We start from the raw sequence: 19,894 nt of genomic DNA, 5'->3' as shown, positions 1-19,894 counted from the left end.
CCTTTAATGAATACTTTTATTTCTGCTGTTTGTCTTGTGTTGTGGCTGCTTTCCTTCTGGTTTTTAACCTGCTGTTTTTATTGTTGGCGTTAGTTTTTAAATGGTATTTGATGTTAGCATTTTAAGAGTGATTTTATTTGTGTTTTGCTAGCCATCTTACAGGGAAATCCTAACCATATCTTTTCAGAAATGTATCTACTTAATTCAGTGGGACGTACTCCCAGGTAATTGGAGCTAGAACTCAATCTCTTTAAATAAACCCTCAAGGCTGGCAAATGTCCCTTCTGTGAACAGAAGAGGTTGAGATCCAGCAGCAGTTTCCCCCCCACACACACACACACCATACCCCCCTGCAGTCCTGTACACCATCTCTCATTATCTTCCTAAGAGTTGCTCAACCCTCTGGATAATAAGGTTTTACAGGGTACTGCAAGAGGAATCACTGAAAATCTTCTGCCCCATCCTCCTCCAGCAGCATTCCACAAGCAGAGTTCTATTCATCAGGAACTCTGTATCCAAGCCATACAATTCCTTTGAAATTTTGAAAATTCTGTTTTTCTATTAGGTACTATATTCATTTTTTCCTGGTTTTCCCTTCATAATTATGAGCCATAGTTACCAGCATGGCACGCAAACCTCCCCTTTCTTGGTGACCAATGAATTTGCAACACCTGCCAAGTGGAGAGTGCTTCAAATTGCTCCCAGTAGCAGTGGGAATTCTACAAGTAGACTGTAGTCCACAAAAGCTTCTGCCATAATAAATCCATTAGTCTTTAAGATATAACAAGGCTGAAGCAAACTAATGTGACTACTATGCTGTCTAGAAGCTGGCCAATAAGAATATTTGGTGATGTGTACCTGTTTTGTTTTGTTTTATTTTTTAAAAAAAAACTTTGCTAATTTTATCTGGTGGTGGTGTTTTATATTATTTTATGTACACAGCTTAGTTGTTTTTAATTAAATGGCTTACACCTTTTTTTCTAAATGAGCCAAATACAAATAAAATAAATTCTAATAATTTGAAGCTGTGCAAGTGGCAGCTTAATAAAGCATGGACTGTGAGGTACAGGGGGTAACTCAATTGGAATCCTATAAATCACAAGCGGCTTTCAACTCACAACACAGGGATTTTCTCCACTCTGCACTCACATATGAGGCTGCTGCTTCAGGGAGAGGAGACGTGAGCCTATGGAAATCAGGAAAAGAACATGAAAAAACTTGAACAAATAAATAAAACACAGGAGTGCTTTCTGCTCGCACAGGTAACTCTTAGCTCCATACTAGTGAGTAGCTAATGTGGCAGTCTGTCCTTGGACAACGAGGGTGCTTGGCATATCTGTGGTTAAGGATTTAGTTGGTTTATCTTTAAACGTGTTAAACCTTTCAGCCCTAATGTAAACACTGCCTTATAAGTAGAAGCTAAAGGGGGGTACTGCTCCTCCTCCTCCTCTATTTTTAAAACAAACCAACGACCCCAAAACATTTTTTAAAAAGCAACACTTGAAATCTGCATCAAAACAACTGGATAAAAAGTTACTAGAGTAAAGTTGTTACTACTTCTTTCAGTTCTTAAAAATGCTTTCTAGCAGGAAGTAGTTACCGTGAATTGTAGTGGTTAGACTGCAGGATGAAGTGTGGGGCAACCCAAGCTTAAAATCTCACTTTGCCATGAAGCTTTTGAAAGACCACACCTCTGCTGCCCGCGTGTTAACTCAAGCTATATACGAAAACCCTTAGTTTCATACCAAACAGCGTAAACTGATGAAGTGATCTGGCAGCATTTAAGTGAAGGGCAATTACTACTTTACTTCAGACCTTTGTTCTCAAATTCAGGGGCATTTTGGACGTGCAGACACTCACACTAATTTAGGTATCTTGGGCAAAACGCTTCATCTCATCTTATATTTTAAAACTACACCTGCTGGTCTTTGTACGTCAAGACACTGGCTTAATGAAAGGCACGGCAGTTAAGTGGATTAAAGCTGATACTTCACGTTTAATTCCTGGTTGCAAGCTGAATGCCAATGGCAAGATTGTTCAGATCATCCAAATATTCAGCTAGTACTTCATTCTGAGACGATTTCCTCATAGTGCAGACTCTCCTTCAACCAAATCATATATTAGATTACTTGGATACTGAAAACAATCTCCTTACCAAAGTTAAGAAAATACAATTAGCCTTTATATCCAGCTTATTAAATGTAATAAACTAGCATTTGCTTTGGAGAATGGTAGATTACTATCTGTCCATGCTAGTATGCAACATTTCAGATTTAATTCCCTAGTAAGGGGCAGGAGTCATAAATCATTGGCTAATTAACTTGGCTAACTTAGTGAATCTATTACATCTGGACATCTAACATTGCCTTCTTTCTTTTTGGAAGAAGGTGGCCTCACTCTAGTGACAAGTTAAGTCTGGTGCATCCTCCTAAAATCTATTGCAGGTTAGGTATACAGAGCATAATTGTGTCTGAGGTCTTAGCTTTACTACAAATGTGTGATGGTTTTCTTACATTTTTAACTGCTGTGGCTTTAAAACCCTGGAAATGAATGGCCTACTGTGAAGCATGCTGAGAATATTGTTAGACCTCTAGACCACAGTTCAGGGTGCAGAGTGGCAATCTTGTACACCCTATGTAGGAAGCAGTGCTAGAAACTAGCCAGGTACCAGGCACATTTTGTGACTGGCATAGGTCCAATTGCAATCATGTGGCAAGTTGGTGACTGGGGAAAGCAAAAATTCACTTAGAGAAGGATCTGAAATATTTACCTTGAAGCTTGAATTTCTTTTGTTCTGGATTGTTTTATTTTCTGTTTTAATGTGTTCTAAAGATTTGTTCTTTAAAGTATAAAGCAGTATAGAATTGAAAATAATAATAATAGTAATAGTAGTTTCAATCGCAAAAAACCCCCAACAACCTGCGCCTAGACATTTCATTGTGGCGACCGTAACCCTAGGTTTAAGGTGCCATTTGGCGATTAAATTATTTATCTGAGTTTCTAGCACTGGTAGGAAGTTGGCTTCATTTAGACCAGTGAGTCTTACTTCCAAGCAAGTTATGCATAGGATAGCACTGTAAAACCTCTAAGCAAATAAGCATAGGATTGCATTGCATGTCTTGTACAGGAAGATGCATCCTTAAGACAGTCTGGTTCTGTTCAAAGGCCAAACTAGGGCAGTCCTGTGTGTTTAAACATAGCATGGTCCTCCTCAATAGTTTAAAAGGGGGCATGTGTCTTAAGCAAAAGGGTTGTTGAAATTAGGAGAGCTGAACCATCCCCCTCCTGAGGTTTATGTCACTGCAGCTCGGCTGTCTTGATCATTTTTCTCTCAACCAGGATCACTTTTGGCATCTGATTCCCTGCTAGGAGAAAAATGAAGGGAGCTGAGCCACTGCATAGTTGAAGAAGGGTGTGTCCTCCCTGGGTGCATGGCTCTAAAATCCAGCACCTATTCCACAACAGGATCAGGCAATCTTTGCTGTGGGTCATGCTACTTCTGATAGAATCTGTGGGAGGCTGCACCGTGGTGGTGGGCAGAGTCAAAAGCTGTTTCTCTCTTCTGTCACCCCCCCTTCCCCCTTTTTCCTCAATGACCTGCATAAAATAAGGTTCGAGGGCAATGGGTTACCTACACTTTGTGGGAGGGCAGGTCTGTGTTATAATAATTATAATAATAATAAATTAATTTATACCCCACCCATCTGTCTGAGTCTCCCCAGCCACTCTGGGCGGCTCCCAATTGAGTGTTAAAAACAATACAGCATTAAATATTAAAAACTTCCCTAAACAGGGCTGCCTTCAGATGTCTTTTAAAGATAGGATAGCTGCTTATTTCCTTCACATCCGAAGGGAGGGCGTTCCACAGGGTGGGTGCCACTACCAATAAGGCCCTCTGTTTGGTTCCCTGTAACCTCACTACTCGCAATGAGGGAACTGCCAGGAGGCCCTCGACACTGGATCTATACAGCTGCCTCACTATCTGCTTTGGCCCCTAATTGTAGCAATGCCCCTATGTAAAAGGAGAAGCTTTCTTTTTCTCATCAGAAGCTAGAGGGTTGTATCTTGATTTCAGTAAGGCTTTTGACAAAATCCCTCATGTTGCAGGGAAGCCTTATGCTGCAGTAAAATGTGTACTGGACAAGATAACTGTTAGGCAGAGGATGGAGCTGCATTGGTCCCGACCCGGCAGTGCACAGAGGGAAAAATGAGCTGCATTTGCCCCAGTGTCATTCAGCTTGTTCTTCTATGTGCTGGACACTGGTGGTGAAGCGAGTCCCTCTACCAGCAGTGCCCGGCGGTGGTTAGCGGACTCTTGCTGCAGTACCAAGGGACTGCTGCCCCATGCAGATGACTCCTTTTCCTTGATTATGCAGTTCACCAGTATTACCTAGGCGCTTTCCACAAAGTGGGACTTGGGATGATATAGGATAATATTGACAGAGTCTTCCCACTCCTGCCCTATTGTGTGTCCTAATGCTCCCATCCTCCAATTTATTGCACATGTTATTTTGGATAAGGCTCTTCTGCAAATCAGCCTCACTAGTGTTGAAACAGGACTCAGATTTACTTTGTATATTTCTTTGTAGATGATTTTTTGGAACAAAATTCTTTCATCTTAATGAAACCGTGTTATGACATTCTAACCACTAGCCCATGGCTACAAATATTTCTTGAGATATTTAAAAATGAAATGTATGACTGGCTGCTGTGCTGTGGAAGTGTGTGTGTGTGTGTGTGTGTGTGTGTGTGTGTGTGTGTGTGTATGCGGGGAGATGTGTCTGCAGTATTAGAAATTTCCATGCCCACTTCAACAATTGCGTAGGGCTGTATGCCAGCTCCCTCGGCCAATAAAGCGAGATGAGTCCCGCAACCCCAGGGTCGTCCGCGACTGGACCTAACGGTCAGGGGTCCCTTTACCTTTTTATAGTAGAAACTGGTTCTAATTTCTTATTCTTCATCCCACTTACTTGGGTTCAATTAACAAAGTAATTGGCTTTCAGCTGCTATTTGTACAGTATATGCCATAGAAATGTCCATAGGGCTCTTTAGCTTTAGGTACATATATCAGTATTTCTCAAATTTTAAGTAGTCATGGGAGAAATTCAGCATAGCAGTTACAACAATCATTCTGTCAGCACACACTTTTCAGCTTGCCAGATGGAATGAGCCCCCATTCCAACATACACTACTTTGAGAGTTCTCCCAAGCCAATTTTTTTTTGGGGGGAGGCATCTTGGGTACAAGTTGAGGAAACCAGGGGAAGCCCCATTGCACTAATGGAAGCCCTTGTGCAGGCTTTCACCAGTGGAACTATTCTGCCCATAGTGTCCATAAGCATTTAATTGAGTTGAAATATGTCATTTTTAACACAATTTATAGTCTCCTCTCTTAGGGCAAAGCACTAAGCCACTAGGTCTTTTCAGGGTTCAGACAGTACCTAAACATTGTTTAAACATTGTTTAAAACAGTACTTATGAACAATGTATTTGGTACTCTTGGAATTAAGACTTTCAGTTTTTCCATTGCCAAACTTTCATGCTTTGTCTGTGCAGCTGGCTTAGACTTCCAAGCACCAGTGTTTTTGAAGATCTCAAGTCTAGGGCACAGTCCAACTCAAGTCAAACTCTTGGTTTCATTCATTTAAGTTGGAGTGAATTAATCATCTTCTTTACTCTTTCCTTTGAGCTTAAAACTGCTTAATTTTGGTTGGAACATTTGGCTCGTCCTCTAAACGTTTTCCCTCATTTGGTAATATAAATATTTGCTGTAGAAATAGTGGTTGCCTTTAATATGCTGAGTGGTTTATATATACATTCTTTGTTTCAACATTAAAAATCCAAGTTAATTTTATAACTAGGAACACATGCAGAAAATATGACCTAATTTGATGCCTGCTCTTCTTGTCTGTGGGTGTGAAGATCATTCACAAAATTAAGCAGTTTTAAGCTCATATTGCATTGTATATTTTATTTTGTGCATTTAACATAGTATTTGCATATGGGGGAGGAAAGTCACTCTAGTATTACTCAAATCCAGACCTTGAGGACATGTGTGGTAACAGTCAGAAACAAGGGAATCAGTTCTTATATCGGGGTTTTCACTGCTACCAGCTAATATATTTGTTAACAGAGAGATTGTTCTTTCTGGCTTTGCTGCTGGGATGATTATTCTGACCAGAGAAAACACAGAAGAAGCATATTACTAATTTTGAAGCTTAAACCTATTTGGAGTAAACAGATTATGAAGTCCAGAATCCAACAGAAGAAAACATATGCTAACTAGCTTACCCCATAACTTTGGCTAGCTGTTGCTGATCCAAGAAGAAGGTTCTCCATATCCAGGAGGCAGGGCAGATTACCTTCTCAAAAGCCATGCTGGTTTTGCTTCAGCAAGACTTATTATTCTATATCAGGGGTAGGCAAACTAAGGCCCAGGGGCCGGATGTGGCCCAGTCGCCTTCTCAATCTGGCCTGCGGACAGTCCGGGAATCAGTGTGTTTTTACATGAGTAGAATGTGTCCTTTTATTTAAAATGCATCTCTGGGTTATTTGTGGGGCATAGGAATTCGTTCTCCTCACCCCCAAAAAAATATAGTCTGCCCCCCCAAGGTCTGAGGGACAGTGGACCGGCCCCCTGCTGAAAAAGTTTGCTGACCCCTGTTCTATATGGTTGGTAATCCAGTACACTTATGATAATGGATGCCATAAATGTGCATAGTTCAGTGCAACAGAACTAAAAATGTCAACTCTTGCTTCAAGGAGCTTACAGCTAGAACTTGATGGGTGAGTGAGGAAGCAGTAGAGCAGTAACAAAAAGGAGAAGTAAATTAATAAAGAATAATTGTTGTAAATTCAGTTATGTACGTATTTCCAATGAGGACTAAGCTATTCAGTGTGTTTGAACTTAAATAATACATCACCAAGCATGTACATTGCCTCTACCTGAAAAGTTTCTTCTCCCTTCCCCCTGCACAAAGGAGTGGATAACTTTCCATGATATAACATAGTGCAGTATGTTTAGGGTAGACACAAGCTGTAGATATAGTCAGCTCATGCTGATTTGACAGCCTTATTTTAAGTTGGAGGCTTTAGCCTGGTTAAAGAGAGACATGCTGATGATAATAGGTCTATGTTCTCTACATCTTCAGTTGTGCTTGTCTGTTTAAAGAGAAACATTCTACTTTGTACTATATGCCATCATTTGAAAGGGCAATATGATGTATTTGCACCATAATATGTGTGTTGTCTCCTTGCATGCTTTGAGTGACTTGTTCTGTAGGCTTCCAAGGTGCTGTGGAAGCAGGGATATTTGTACCACGGAGTAATAGCATCAGAACCTTTCTCAGGATGAATCAAGGTGCTGTGCAGTTCATATTGTATGTCCTAAATGAGCTCCTCTTTTCTTGCTTTATTTTTCAGCAGCCCATCGTGCCTGCCCATCCAATGGCTCCTCCTAGCCCTATCATCACCAGCAGCAATAGCAACAACAGCAGCAGCAGCAACTCAGGATGGGATCAATTAAGCAAAACAAATCTTTATATCCGAGGTCTGCCACCAAACACCACTGACCAGGACTTAGTAAAACTATGCCAACCGTAAGTATACATTTTGAAAATTGAGGGATATTTTGCTAAAGTGAGAAGGTGCTTTAAGTGATTTTGTGCAGGGCATTCAAACAACCCCTAAATAAATAAATAAATAAATGAATGAATGAATACTGAAGCCAAGTAAGTCAAAATGGTTGAGGTTGCCCATATGCATCACCTGTATGCTGTGAAGCAACTTGTGTTATGGAGCTATTCACTTGCAAAAACTTCTTCCTCGTATATAAATATAAGGCTGTTGTTTGCAAACTTTAAAAGGGATGCTGTTAGCTCTGCAGAAATCATTTGAATAAAAACTAGTAAAACATTTGTGCTGTTCTTTTTTAGGATATTGTGCCTCACATGCAAGAATGTGTATTCTCCTTATTGAAGGGATGTCTTTTACACCTCATACTAAAGAGCTGTACGAGAAAAAGTTTGACTAAATCTAATTACGTTCTTTCGTATAAGCACAAAAGCTTGTGAACTTGGAAGCATAACAACTATAAGAGAACCTACATATTATAGCACTATATGTTCAAGTTCTTGGACGGGCATTTGTGGAGCAGTGGTGGCTGTTTCCTTCCACTCACAGTTATTTGGATCCAACCCTTTAAGTTTATCACTGAATCAAGTGGCAACTATGTAGATAGAACAGGCCCAGATTTGTCTAACAAAAGATATCCAGATAGGTACATGAGGCTTGGGTCACTGCAGGCAACATATGTGGGTCTATGAAAGCTAACTTCTTTCAACATGGTCCTGAACAACTAGAAGCAAATGGTTCAAGAAGATAAAAACTAGCTGGCCTTTGCCAAGTTGTCACTGTATTAATTTTATGGATTGTGGAAAGTTAAGCGTAAGCCAAGTTCTTCCCGCTAAATTTCTCTTTGGACAATGTTGTTCCCTGCTAAATTTCTCTCTCAGACAACACTGCCTTATTAATGTGCTTTTAGCAGCAATAACATACAAAGTGGTTTGATACCACAGCACCCTGTACTTGGCAAGAGGGGCAAAGTGATACAAATCTTTCCAGTTTGACTTTAAAATTACACCTAAACTGTTCATTTGTATTTCTGTTCTGGATTCTTCTTCCGGTTTCAGAAGGAGCTTTTGCTATATTTGTGTCGCTCTTACTTCTGTGTCCATTTGTTTCTGCCCCTTATTGCTTTGTCCACTGCATTCAGCTCGGTTTTGGCATAGTGCTACTGGCAGTGATAAACTTGAACATGTTTGTATTCTGATGATTATTTTCTTCTTTTGGGAAGTTGCTTGAGAGAGCTCTTATCTAATTACAGGCATGTTGTGTTTTTTACCTCCTTATTTGTAGCAGTACAGTTATAATGTTTGCATTCTTTTTTGTGCTGCTTTGGGTGCTTTTTTAACAGATTAATGTGGGGAAAGTACTTTTGCTGGGGAGACCATTTCTTGTTGCCAGTCTGTTTCCTCTTTGGGTATCTTCTATTCCTCACCTCTATTCATCTGTTCTTTCTAACGGGTGTACAGCTTGTGCTTTTCCTGCCAGATTGGAACAGACTTCTGTATAGTGTATGTCAAACACTCGCTTGGGAGAGCAGGTGTTTTCAGATGGCATTAGTGGAGCTCTCGCTGAAAGTGGGGAGACAGGACTCTGTTTTCAATAGGTTGCCCTATTTTGAAACACAAATGTACCAGTGTTGTTTTGCTTTAGGACAGCCAAGTCCTCTCCCTGCTCTTTGAGAGACTACGGAATGATTTGAGGATTGTGCTCAATTGGACTTTTTGTTGAGGTGATTTGCAGCTAGTGCTTTGCATTTTCAAATTATCATACAAATGCTTCCCGGGGGGAGGGGGGATATTACCAAACTATGAGCATCTCACTGGAGCAAAAGATGGATGAGGTGAATACCTATATAAGTCCTATGGTTCAGAACTTAAGAACATGTTGTACTTTGATCCAAGGATAGGAATTCTTATGCATAGCACTTCTTTGTGATGATGGCCTTTTCTTGGCTGTCCCCCATTCATTCTATAGTTGGGTGTCATAGAATAGAGATGGTGATGTTGAACTTCAGCTCCCATCATCCCTGACAATCCTTGCTGGGGCTGATGGGAGTTGGAGTCCAACAATATCTGGAGGGCCACAGGTTCACCACCATAGAGAAAAACCGTTTGTGATAAGAACACTAGACTGCTGCTAAAACCTGATGTCCTCTGTTATCTTTACAACCCCACAATGTAAGAAGCAGTGTAACTTACCAATGCCTGTGTCAGGAGTCCATTGGTTGGAGATACTCCAAAAGAAAACTTCTTCTTCTTTTGGCACATTTCTCTTTTTTTAGTATTAAGTGGTGTTCTGTTCTTAAGTGGCCCTCCTGCTGCTGAAACATGGTTGACATATCTAGCTTTGAATATTCTATTCAAAATCTATTTGATTTGTTTCTTTTTAAAAATCCTGGCAAGCATATATAATAAAATATCAGAAACAAAGTTCTTGCTCAAGTTCCTCCTCTTCCTATAATGTTGCTGTTATGGCTGCCACACATAGACATTAAACTGAACTGCAATTAGAAAAGCAGCTGTTCTTATGATAATAAAATTAGTGATATAATTACGGCTGCAGATCACAGTCCTCTTCCAGGATTGATGTAATAATGGACCACGGTCTCTTAAAGACTAGCTTTGTGATACATGAACCAAAGAGACTGTAAATCTTTTGGAATTATGCCTTTATAACCCTACTTGAACTTCAGAAAGATGCACATTTAGCCTTAGAAAGTTGAACACTTTAGCACCAAGGAAGCAAAACTCTTTTTTTGTAGTTCCAGCAGCTGAGTTGATGGCTTTATGTGCAAAACATTTAGATGTAACAGTCCAGCAATAAGCTTTCCTGCTACACATGTAGCCTATTTTTTGTAAATTTGAGTAACACCAATAAGCTTGCAGGTATTTCTACATCATTGCTTAATTAGATGAATTGTCTTCATTTCTGCTTGGGTAACTAAATTAATAACCTTAGGTTTTCCTCATTTGCCTCCCAATTTCATGAATGCATAGTTCTGCGATAGTAATTACTATGAAATGGTGTATCCTGAAAGAAGGTATTGTTGCTTGACTACCTAGAACCCTTATGAAGAGCGCTTCACATTGCCACTGTTACAGGTCTCTCTTGCCGTCTATAATACAAGTAAGAGGCTTAGTTGGTGGTGATGCCAAAGAGGGCCTTATCCATAGTAATTTCCAGATTATGAAACACATTGCCCTTGATTATGGTTTGGCTCCTACTATGGCAGTGAAAACTGATTTGTATCAGCAGGCTTATATGCCCAGCTGGTGTTTGTCAATGTAGTTTGCTTTCCCATTTCTTCTTTGGAATATTATACATGCTGCATTGCTTCTTACCTGCTTATCATTATTACATTCAAGCAGTTTAGCTCTAAGCTGATTTTGGCCACTCATAACAGCTGAAAAAGTGGCATGTAAAAAGTTAAAGTAAACAAAATTAAGATAAACACTTGAATGTTTGTTACAAGCTTAGCCATAAGTATGGGAAACCAGCAAAACAGGTTTTAAAATGTATGCGAAAAACAATGGCAGCTTGGCTTGGCACCACTGATTTTTTTCAGTTGATATGAGGAAAGACGCATGTAGCAAGATTTAAATGCTTTATTGGCAAGAAGAGCACAGAAGACCTGACTGACAGTTTCCTCCGCTTTCTGTGCTATTTCCATTCTTGTGAGCCCCATCAAGAAGATCTTGTTCCTTCAAGTCATGACTGAGTATTTTGTGTAGAGGAGATCATGGTGCAGAGAATGTGCATTCCATTTGGGCTAACATGTTGCTAGTTTCAACTGAGTAAGTAACCCTAATCATAATGATCACCACTGCAAATCTTGCTACTGTTCTTAATGGATTGGTGTAGTAATCTTACAGTTAAGCCTCATAATGCTGCACCTTTAGTGGCATGGCACCCCCCTCTTCTTACTCACAAAGTATGCACATGTCTCTGAACTGGCAAGATCCTCATTCTATCAGAAGAACACAGGGAAGAAAGTTTTCAGTGTTGCGTTTTATGCACAATTGCATTGTTTGTCCCCACTAGCACAGATATTTGCTTCAACATCATCTTCTCACTGCACCATGTCTCCCATTGGCTGTCCTTAAAAAAAGGAGGACATGGATGCAGTTGGGAATTAATCTCTTTTGTCGCCTCCCTCCAAACAACAGCCACTGATGGGCAAGGCTGCGGATCTATGACTCTTCTCCTTGCTGGATCTTGGATTACTGAAGGGCCACAAAGAGATGGGTGTGCAGCAGTGAATCAGTCACACTTTCTTACTTTCCAGGTGGCAAAAAAAGGATACTAGTTAGAAAGTGAGGTACCTCAGCTGATTAGCAGATCTGTGTGCACTTATCCTATTCTCTGGTCTGGGAAATGGAGATATAGAAAGATCCTTCCCTTTGTGCCTAAGTTAATTTTCTTAATGCACTGTTGTAGTTGTTGTTTAGTTGTTTAGTCGTGTCTGACTCTTCGTGACCCCATGGACCAGAGCACGCCAGGCACTTCTGTCTTCCACTGTCTCCCGCAGTTTAGTCAAATTCATGCTGGTAGCTTCAAGAACACTGTCCAACCATCTCATCCTCTGTCATCCCCTTCTCCTTGTGCCAACATCTTTCCCAACATCAGGGTCTTTTCCAGGGAGTCTTTTCTTCTCATGAGGTGGCCAAAGTACTGGAGCCTCAGCTTCAGGATCTGTCCTTCCAGTGAGCACTCAGGGCTGATTTCCTTAAGAATGGATAGGTTTGATCTTCTTGCAGTCCATGGGACTCTCAAGAGTCTCTTCCAGCACAAGAAATAATAAAATCTTTCTGCATTAATATCAGAACATGTTACCTGGCATACTCTTTGCCATTCATTAACATGCCTTGTGCATCAAAAGGGAAAAGTGCAAACTGCTATGTTGTAGGAACATAGGAAGAAGCTGCCTTACAGAGAATGCATCCAACTACCTTATACTACTAGAGCCATCTAGCTCAGTGTTGTCTACAGCAACAGGCAGCTGCTCTGCAGCATTTCCACAGTCCCAGAGATGCCAAGGATTGAATCTGGGACTTTGAATCTGTGCTTTGCTGCTAAGCCACACTCTTTAAGTAATGCATGTTTGCATCATTTTATTTTTTAAAAAATATCCTACACAGCAGGAGTCGCTCACATGGCACTTTCCAGATCTTGTTGGACTGCAGCTCTCATCAGGTGGTCGGGGATAATGGGACCCAAGAGCATAATGGCTATGCTTGCTGAACAAAGATGCTAAGCAATGTTGTAGGAATGAGACTCCACTGTTTGATGGCCTTTCAACATTAACTATTTCAGAAACCTAACCATTGATTAAGTCTTTATTTAAATTATTCCAGTACTTTTAATTTTATCATTCTTATTAAGCATCTTTAATGCCTTCAGTTTAATAATAACAATAATTTCTCTCCCCCCCCCCAAATTTAATGACAGCTCTTTCTAATTCTGGAATCAGAGGAGGAAATGCTGATCTTTTTTAATTCAAATAACCCAAGGAATGAATTCCTTTGTGGTGTAAATTGTTACCACTTGGCAAAGATCCTGTTTTGATCTTGATTAATGTATTTAAATATAGTCTTATTCAGTGTTGCAGCTAATATTGAAGTGCTTGCTTTGAAGTCTTGGCTGAGTGATTATACTGGGCAGTAAGATTCAAGAGAGAAGCAACCTCTTGTTGTTCTTTCCTCTGAAATTACTTCAGCCTTTTCCCAGTAGGGTGCTCCTAACTGGGCTTATCCATTAAGCTTGTTTGTTTGTTGCTTCATTTGATATGTTATGGTTAAGCATCAACCCCAGAAGTCCCTGGGTAAAACAACTTCAGGGATCACTCCAATTCTCAGAAAAGTAATGCTTCCTATTAGGCCTGGTGGGAGAAGGGGAGGCTAGCACCAGATAGTCTTAAATGGATATGGTGTTAGACCTGGGGTGACCAACCTGGGAAGACTCACCTCTGAGATGAGGAAGCCAAGATAAGTATAAAGCCAGATGGGAGCACAATAGCTTTTTGCTCTGAAGATAAACATATTCCTTCCCTCTTTCATCAGGGAGTTGGGGTTGGCAGGTACATTAAACCTGGCTATTTTCTGAGGCCAAGCTTACTGTTCAGTTCAGTATTGGTGCAGGCTTGGGAATTCCCCTTGCAGAAAGGAAGCACACTCCACACATCAGGGTGGGGAACTGTGACCCTCCATATATTTATTGGATTGCAATTCCCATCATCCTTGACCATTACTTTTGCGGACTAGGATTGATGGGAGTTGGGGGTCCAACAATTTCTGGAGGGCCATAGGCTCCCCACACCTGCTATATACATATTAATAGATATATGTAACCTTTGGTTATCTACTGTTCTTTACTTTTTAATACCTTCTGGTGGGGCAGGCAGAATACTGGGATTCTAATAACTTAGCCTTTTAAGAGGGGAATGACATACAGGTGTACCTTGGGTTACAGACGCTTCAGGTTACAGATGCTTCAGATTACAGACTCCGCTAACCCAGAAATAGTACCTCGGGTTAAGAACTTTGCTTCAGGAAGAGAACAGAAATTGCATGGCGGCAGCAGGAGGCCCCATTAGCTAAAGTGGTGCTTCAGGTTAAGAACAGTTTCAGGTTAAGAACGGACCTCCAGAACATATTAAGTTCTTAACCCGAGGTACCACTGTACTTTAAAAGGATAGTCACCTAGGTGTGTTCAGGCACTTCTGTGTTCTCCCTCGTGGTTTCCCTCATGTTTTATGCTAGCCTTAGCTTCTCCTGTTGAATCAGAGGTACTCTCCAAGTTTGAAGAAGGACCATAAGTCTGTGGTACAACAACCACTTGCAGAAGGCTCCATGATCAATCCCTGGCATCTCTAAGGTATGGCTGGGAATGTCCCCTGGAGAGCCAGTCTCAACCAGTATAGACTGTGCTGACCTAGATGGACTCAATGGTTTGACTGGGTATAAGGCAGCTTCCTATGTTCCTCCAACCAGTCTGCTGCACAGCATTGGGTGGGGGGTGCTACTAGAAAGAAAGGCAGAGCTTGGCTTAGTAGTTACTGTTACTTGTTTGGAATATGTGTAAATAATGTTAAAGACAACTCATTAGTGTGCAGTTAGATTTTAAGAGAAAAATGAAGCTATGAAAAAAGAATTACAACTTTGGTTTTTAGACACTGTATCTTTTCTATTTGCTCAGTTTGTATTGTGTGTGTAATGTTAGTGTGATCAATTTTAAAGGTGGAATATTTTCCTATGGAAAACTACAGTAATGGAAAAGTTTCCACCCCATATAATGGATTTCAGACCATTGTTTTGGAGGGTAATTGACTTAATTTACAATAGTTAAGTAGAAGAGCATAGGAATATAAGGGCATCAATTACTCTTCTGTCCCAATTAAGCCTATTCATGTCCTTTCTTGTATGTTTCAAGACCAATAGTAATGAGAGGTAGAAGAATAGCACGTGTGTTGCTCTCAGATGAGATGATCCCAGTCTCCTAAACATGGTTAGACAACAAGAACATTGCACCATCAACAGGCCAAAGTAATCAAATTTTGAGATTAGTGATTCCTACACTCTCCTCTTGCTAAATCACAAAAAGCAAACTATGAATTTTGCTTGTATGAATGCCACATTAATTTTTCACAATTGGCCCTCTTTAGGTGTCTGTCTATACTATTGATCTTGCTTTGCCTATTCATTACTAGAGATCATTGGTCAGTAAAGGGTCATCTGCAAGCTTGGATCATATTTATTTTGTTGGATTTTTCATTCATTTGTGTTCTCCACATTACTGTGAAACACAGTAAATTCTTGATTAGCTTAACCTTTTGGCCTTGCTTTACAAAGAAAACAAAATTATTTCTGTTCCCACAGGAAGTGTGTGTGCTTGTTCTTGGTGTATGCATGGCAATATTCCCATGGCTTGTGGCATCCCACAGTTGGACAGAGGTCTTTCCTATCACCTGTTACCTGAGCCTGACAACCAGTGCTATTTTTCTAGAAAAAGAGGTGTCAGAACTCACCACGAACGTCTCTCTTGTTCTCTTATAATGGCAATGATGCCCACCTGAGAGGTGCCAGAACTCAGTTCTGGCGAGTTCCCTGTTTATAACCCTAAATGCTGGGGATTCAACTTGGGATGTTCTTCTTGTAGAGCATGCACTGTGCCACTGAGCCATAGTTGCTCCCACTTTGTGATCTGTTTGAGTGTTGCAGAACAGAGCCAGTTACTATTTTCCTTCTACTCATAGTCCTTTGGATCCAGCCCAATGACTAGAGCATGGTGCCGTATCACATGTTTTCATGGAAGACAATATTCTTAAAATAATTAAAGGATGCTTTGATCTGTCTTGCCAGGCTCTGTCTTCTGTCTGGTGGAAACTTTCACATTGAAACTTCTGTAACTAAAACTGTTGCTTTCCTCTCTGTAAACCAGTAACAGATCTTATAGTCATGATTAGGAAATGCACTTTGATGTGTTTATTCAAAATGTCCTAGAGATGACACAGCCATAATACACTTAATTCCCTGTTCTTCTATTAGTATACCAAAATGCACTCCCCATATTGAAACAACCAAAAAAATCCCTGTTCAAGGCGAAAATAATGTGTGGGTTACTGCACTTCCAGTTGGATTTTGGACTACACAGGCTGGTACCCAGTCTCTACAAACAGGAGGAAAGAAACATTTCCTGACTTCTAAAGCATTTCCCTCCTTTCCTCTTGTTTGCATAGCCTTCATTTCATTTCCTATGCCAAAATTATTGCACAGCTGAACTTTTCCATAGCAAGCTTTGCACACACAAGACAATTTAAATGTCATGGGTTGGATCCAAAGATGGGTTAGCAAAAGAAATCTGGCACTGACACAAATTGTTATGAAACAACCAGCAAAAGGCATTGGCTGCATTCACACATCACAGTAAGCTTTAAACCATGATTGGTAAGCCAAATTTTGTTCTTTGATCAAGGTTTGTTTAAATTTAGACATACTGCTAAGCCAGTCTTTGTTTCCTTTGCAAGCTAATAGGAAGGACCAAAGTGGATACAATTCACTTGTATGCACTACTTCATGGTGTATGACTTCCCATGATGTGCAAACATGGCCATTGGGTGACACAGTTCAAGAGAATTCATTCTTCTAAATTATAAATCTTAATATGGCTGATTTTGGTTTTTTGTTGAGTATTTTGTGTTTTTGGTGTTGTGAACCGCTCTGTGGTCTTCGGATGAAGGGCTGTATACACTTTTAATAACTGAATTAAATTATTATTATGCATAAGTACTTCATAGAAAACAACCATGAACTTTAATTTTCTTTGAAACCATGAAGCATAAAGTTAGATTTACCTGGTCCCTGAAGGGTCAATCTTCATACCAACAGGGAAGCACAGTTTAAAACATTTTTTAAAAGGATATAATTAATTTTATGTTGTGAAAATAATTGGGCCCCCTTTAAGTCTTTGAACAAAGTCATCTCACAGGTACATGCAAGCAAATTATTTATTTATTTATTTATTTATTTATTTATTTATTTATACCCCGCCCATCTGGCTGGGCTTCCCCAGCCACTCTGGGCGGCTTCCCAAAAAATATTAAAATACTGTAATACGTCAAAACACTCCAGAATAAAATTCTACTTTGCTTTTGAAGTTCTACTAATGCTGCTGGCCACCAGGTGATGTGGACATTCCTATCACAGTGGGATGCACATCTCGCTGTATGCCTTCCCTCTAGCACTACAGAGCCTCTTGGGAAAACACATGCAGGGCCATGCTTTGACACTGATGTTAGTACTTTGAACGAGACTGAACTTCTGCCTTCTGCTCCTCCTCTCATGCTTCCAGAATGCTTTGTTCACTTTCCCTAAAGGAATAGCATCCCCATTATCCATAGTTATAGGCCTAGTCCATTTCTCTGTCCTAAATTATCCATCTTTGGGGAAATGGCATCTTTGTCATTTATACACATATATGCACATATTTCATAATAATGAATTGGCACTCTCATTGGAATGCCATTTGCTCAGTGCTATCCATAATCTTATAATTAACTCGTAAAATTCTATCCTTATCTTCTCCTGATTGTTTGTTGCGAACCTTCTTTCCTGTGCACCTCTTTGGTTAATTAATCCATTGCAGCCCAGTTTTAACATGTTTTAATAACCATTCCCGAATTGTGGTTGATTGGGAATGTTTCCAATGTCTTGCCCATAATTGTCTTAACAGAAATTAGTGAGTTTCGTGAACAGTTTCATAGGGCTTGGGAAATCTGTCTTTGTCACATTAAATGATATCAGTAGGATATGAACCAAATGTGAGAGATGCTATCTTGAGATATGGTGCAATATTTGTTGCTCATACACCTGAGCCTGTTGGCATCCCCATCAGATATGAAGATGATCTGCTCCAGATGTCTTGCATTCTAGCATTTGAATTGAATGATTGAGGATATCCTATTAAGTTGCAATGGTGTTCTAAGAACCACCGAAGCAACAGTTTATACTGTTTTTGCAGACTTAATGGCATTGTCTTAATAGAATGAAATATGGGGAGCCATGTTTGTTCCGTAATGGGAATTCCAAGATCCCATTCTCTTTGAATTAATGCTGATTTTGATTAAGAATACCAATTAACAGTGAAGTAAGTCCTATTATATTCAGTGGGGTTTATTCCCACATAAGAGTGCACAGAGTGTGACTCTCCTCTGCCTTTTCCTGAAGGGGGAGGACATACTTATGAAAGGTCATTGACATTGGTGAAGGTAATTGAGAATGACAGACTTAGAAAATGTAGTTTGAAAGTGAATAGAATAAATTGAACACTGCATAAACAAAATAGGGTGAGTTCTGTCCATTTTAGCACATGCGGCTGATAGCAAAAAAGTGAAGAGTGAGAGTTGAGTCTTTAGAGTTGTCTACATTTCTTACGTGTTCCTTGAAATACTTTGTGCAACAGACCAGCTTCTGCATGTGCTGCAGTGGTTAGAGCTTGTTGTTTTGTAGCTCAGATGAAATTCTTGCTTGAGCTATCAAGTTCACTGGGTGGCTTTGGATAAATTGCAGTGACTCAACCTACTTGCCTCATAGGGTAGTTGCTGTGGTTAACAAGAGAGAACCCCAACTACATCACATGGAACTTCTTAGAAGAAAGGTTGGGTGATAATGTGCCATAGTATTCTAGCCACATGCTACATACACCTGACTTGACAAAATGTTTCCCTTGGAGGATTTGGGCATGAGTTATTGAAGTCTGCATTTGTTGTTCTTGACTTGTCTAGATATTTCCATTGTAAAAGGAATAGTGCAGGGATGTGGCTTCCCATTCACTTTTTTTTTCAAGTGAAGAGAAACTGGTTTGACTTGTATTTCTTGTGTGATGAACACATTCCAAGACACTATGCTTATTAAAGTATTTAATTTAAAGTAAAGTACCTTGAGTGATGTTACTTAAAGTGATCTGGACTTGAACAGAGCAGAAAGAGTTGCATATGCTGCTCTTCTATTGTGTTACATGCAGTAGAACGTTTACTTACATATACAGCCTTCCCTTCCCCTTTTTTATTGAAAGGGTTGTAGAATGTGAAACAATCCATAAAGATTTATAGAGGAAAAAAATATAGAATTATGAAGCTCAAGAAGAGGTGTGAAAATGTTAGCTATAGGGGAATAAATGAAAGAACAGATAGAGAATGCATACGTAATAAATCCTTATTTACATTATATATGCACACACACTAGGGCTGTGCGATAAATCACCATATTGTTGAATACCGGTATTGAAATAACATTGTGATAAGTGTTTTGACAAGGCAATATACCTGTGAACAAAAGGTGGAGACCTGTCAGCTTCCCAGGGGGTAGCTCAGCTGAACAGATACTTTACAGATAATTTGCAGATAATATTCAGGCACCATGTCTCCTGCTTTGTTTGCTCTCTCCCTCCTCCCTTCCTAACTGGAAGTGGGGCTTCCGCAGCTTCTGATTGGCTGCAGAAGCCGCAATTTGGTTTTCGAACATTTTGGAAGTTGAATAGACTTCCGGAACGGATTCCATTCGACTTCCAAGGTAAGATTGTAATAATCGTTGACTGTTAAGGATCCACATCACCGTAAAATATTTCATGATGATGATTTTATTTTATTTTTTGTATTTGTATAAAGCTGCTTCAAGACTGAATGTGCCCAGTTAAATAAAACTATTGCTGTGATGATTGGGAATGTGGTTTGTATAATAATCTTTAATAGACTTAGATCATGTTGTTTTCCTTCC

The 19,894-nt window shown here is 39.9% G+C and overlaps 1 protein-coding gene across 4 annotated transcripts in view; it reads left to right on the top strand.

Annotated features, from left to right (window-relative positions):
- Positions 1-19,894, top strand: part of RBMS1 (RNA binding motif single stranded interacting protein 1) — a 119,450-nt gene that overhangs the window by 57,779 nt on the left and 41,777 nt on the right. For all 4 annotated transcript variants that reach the window (XM_081199033.1, XM_081199032.1, XM_081199031.1 and 1 more), the window contains exon 2: positions 7,422-7,597. In XM_081199033.1, the coding sequence (XP_081055159.1) occupies positions 7,422-7,597 (176 nt within the window). The remainder of the gene's footprint in view (positions 1-7,421; positions 7,598-19,894) is intronic.

Source organism: Podarcis bocagei, assembly GCF_964188305.1.
Source record: "Podarcis bocagei genome assembly, chromosome: 1".
Classification (NCBI taxonomy): Eukaryota; Metazoa; Chordata; class Lepidosauria; order Squamata; family Lacertidae; genus Podarcis; species Podarcis bocagei.
The sequence above is the reverse complement of the archived record's forward strand: the minus strand, read 5'-3'. Positions and strand labels throughout refer to the sequence as shown.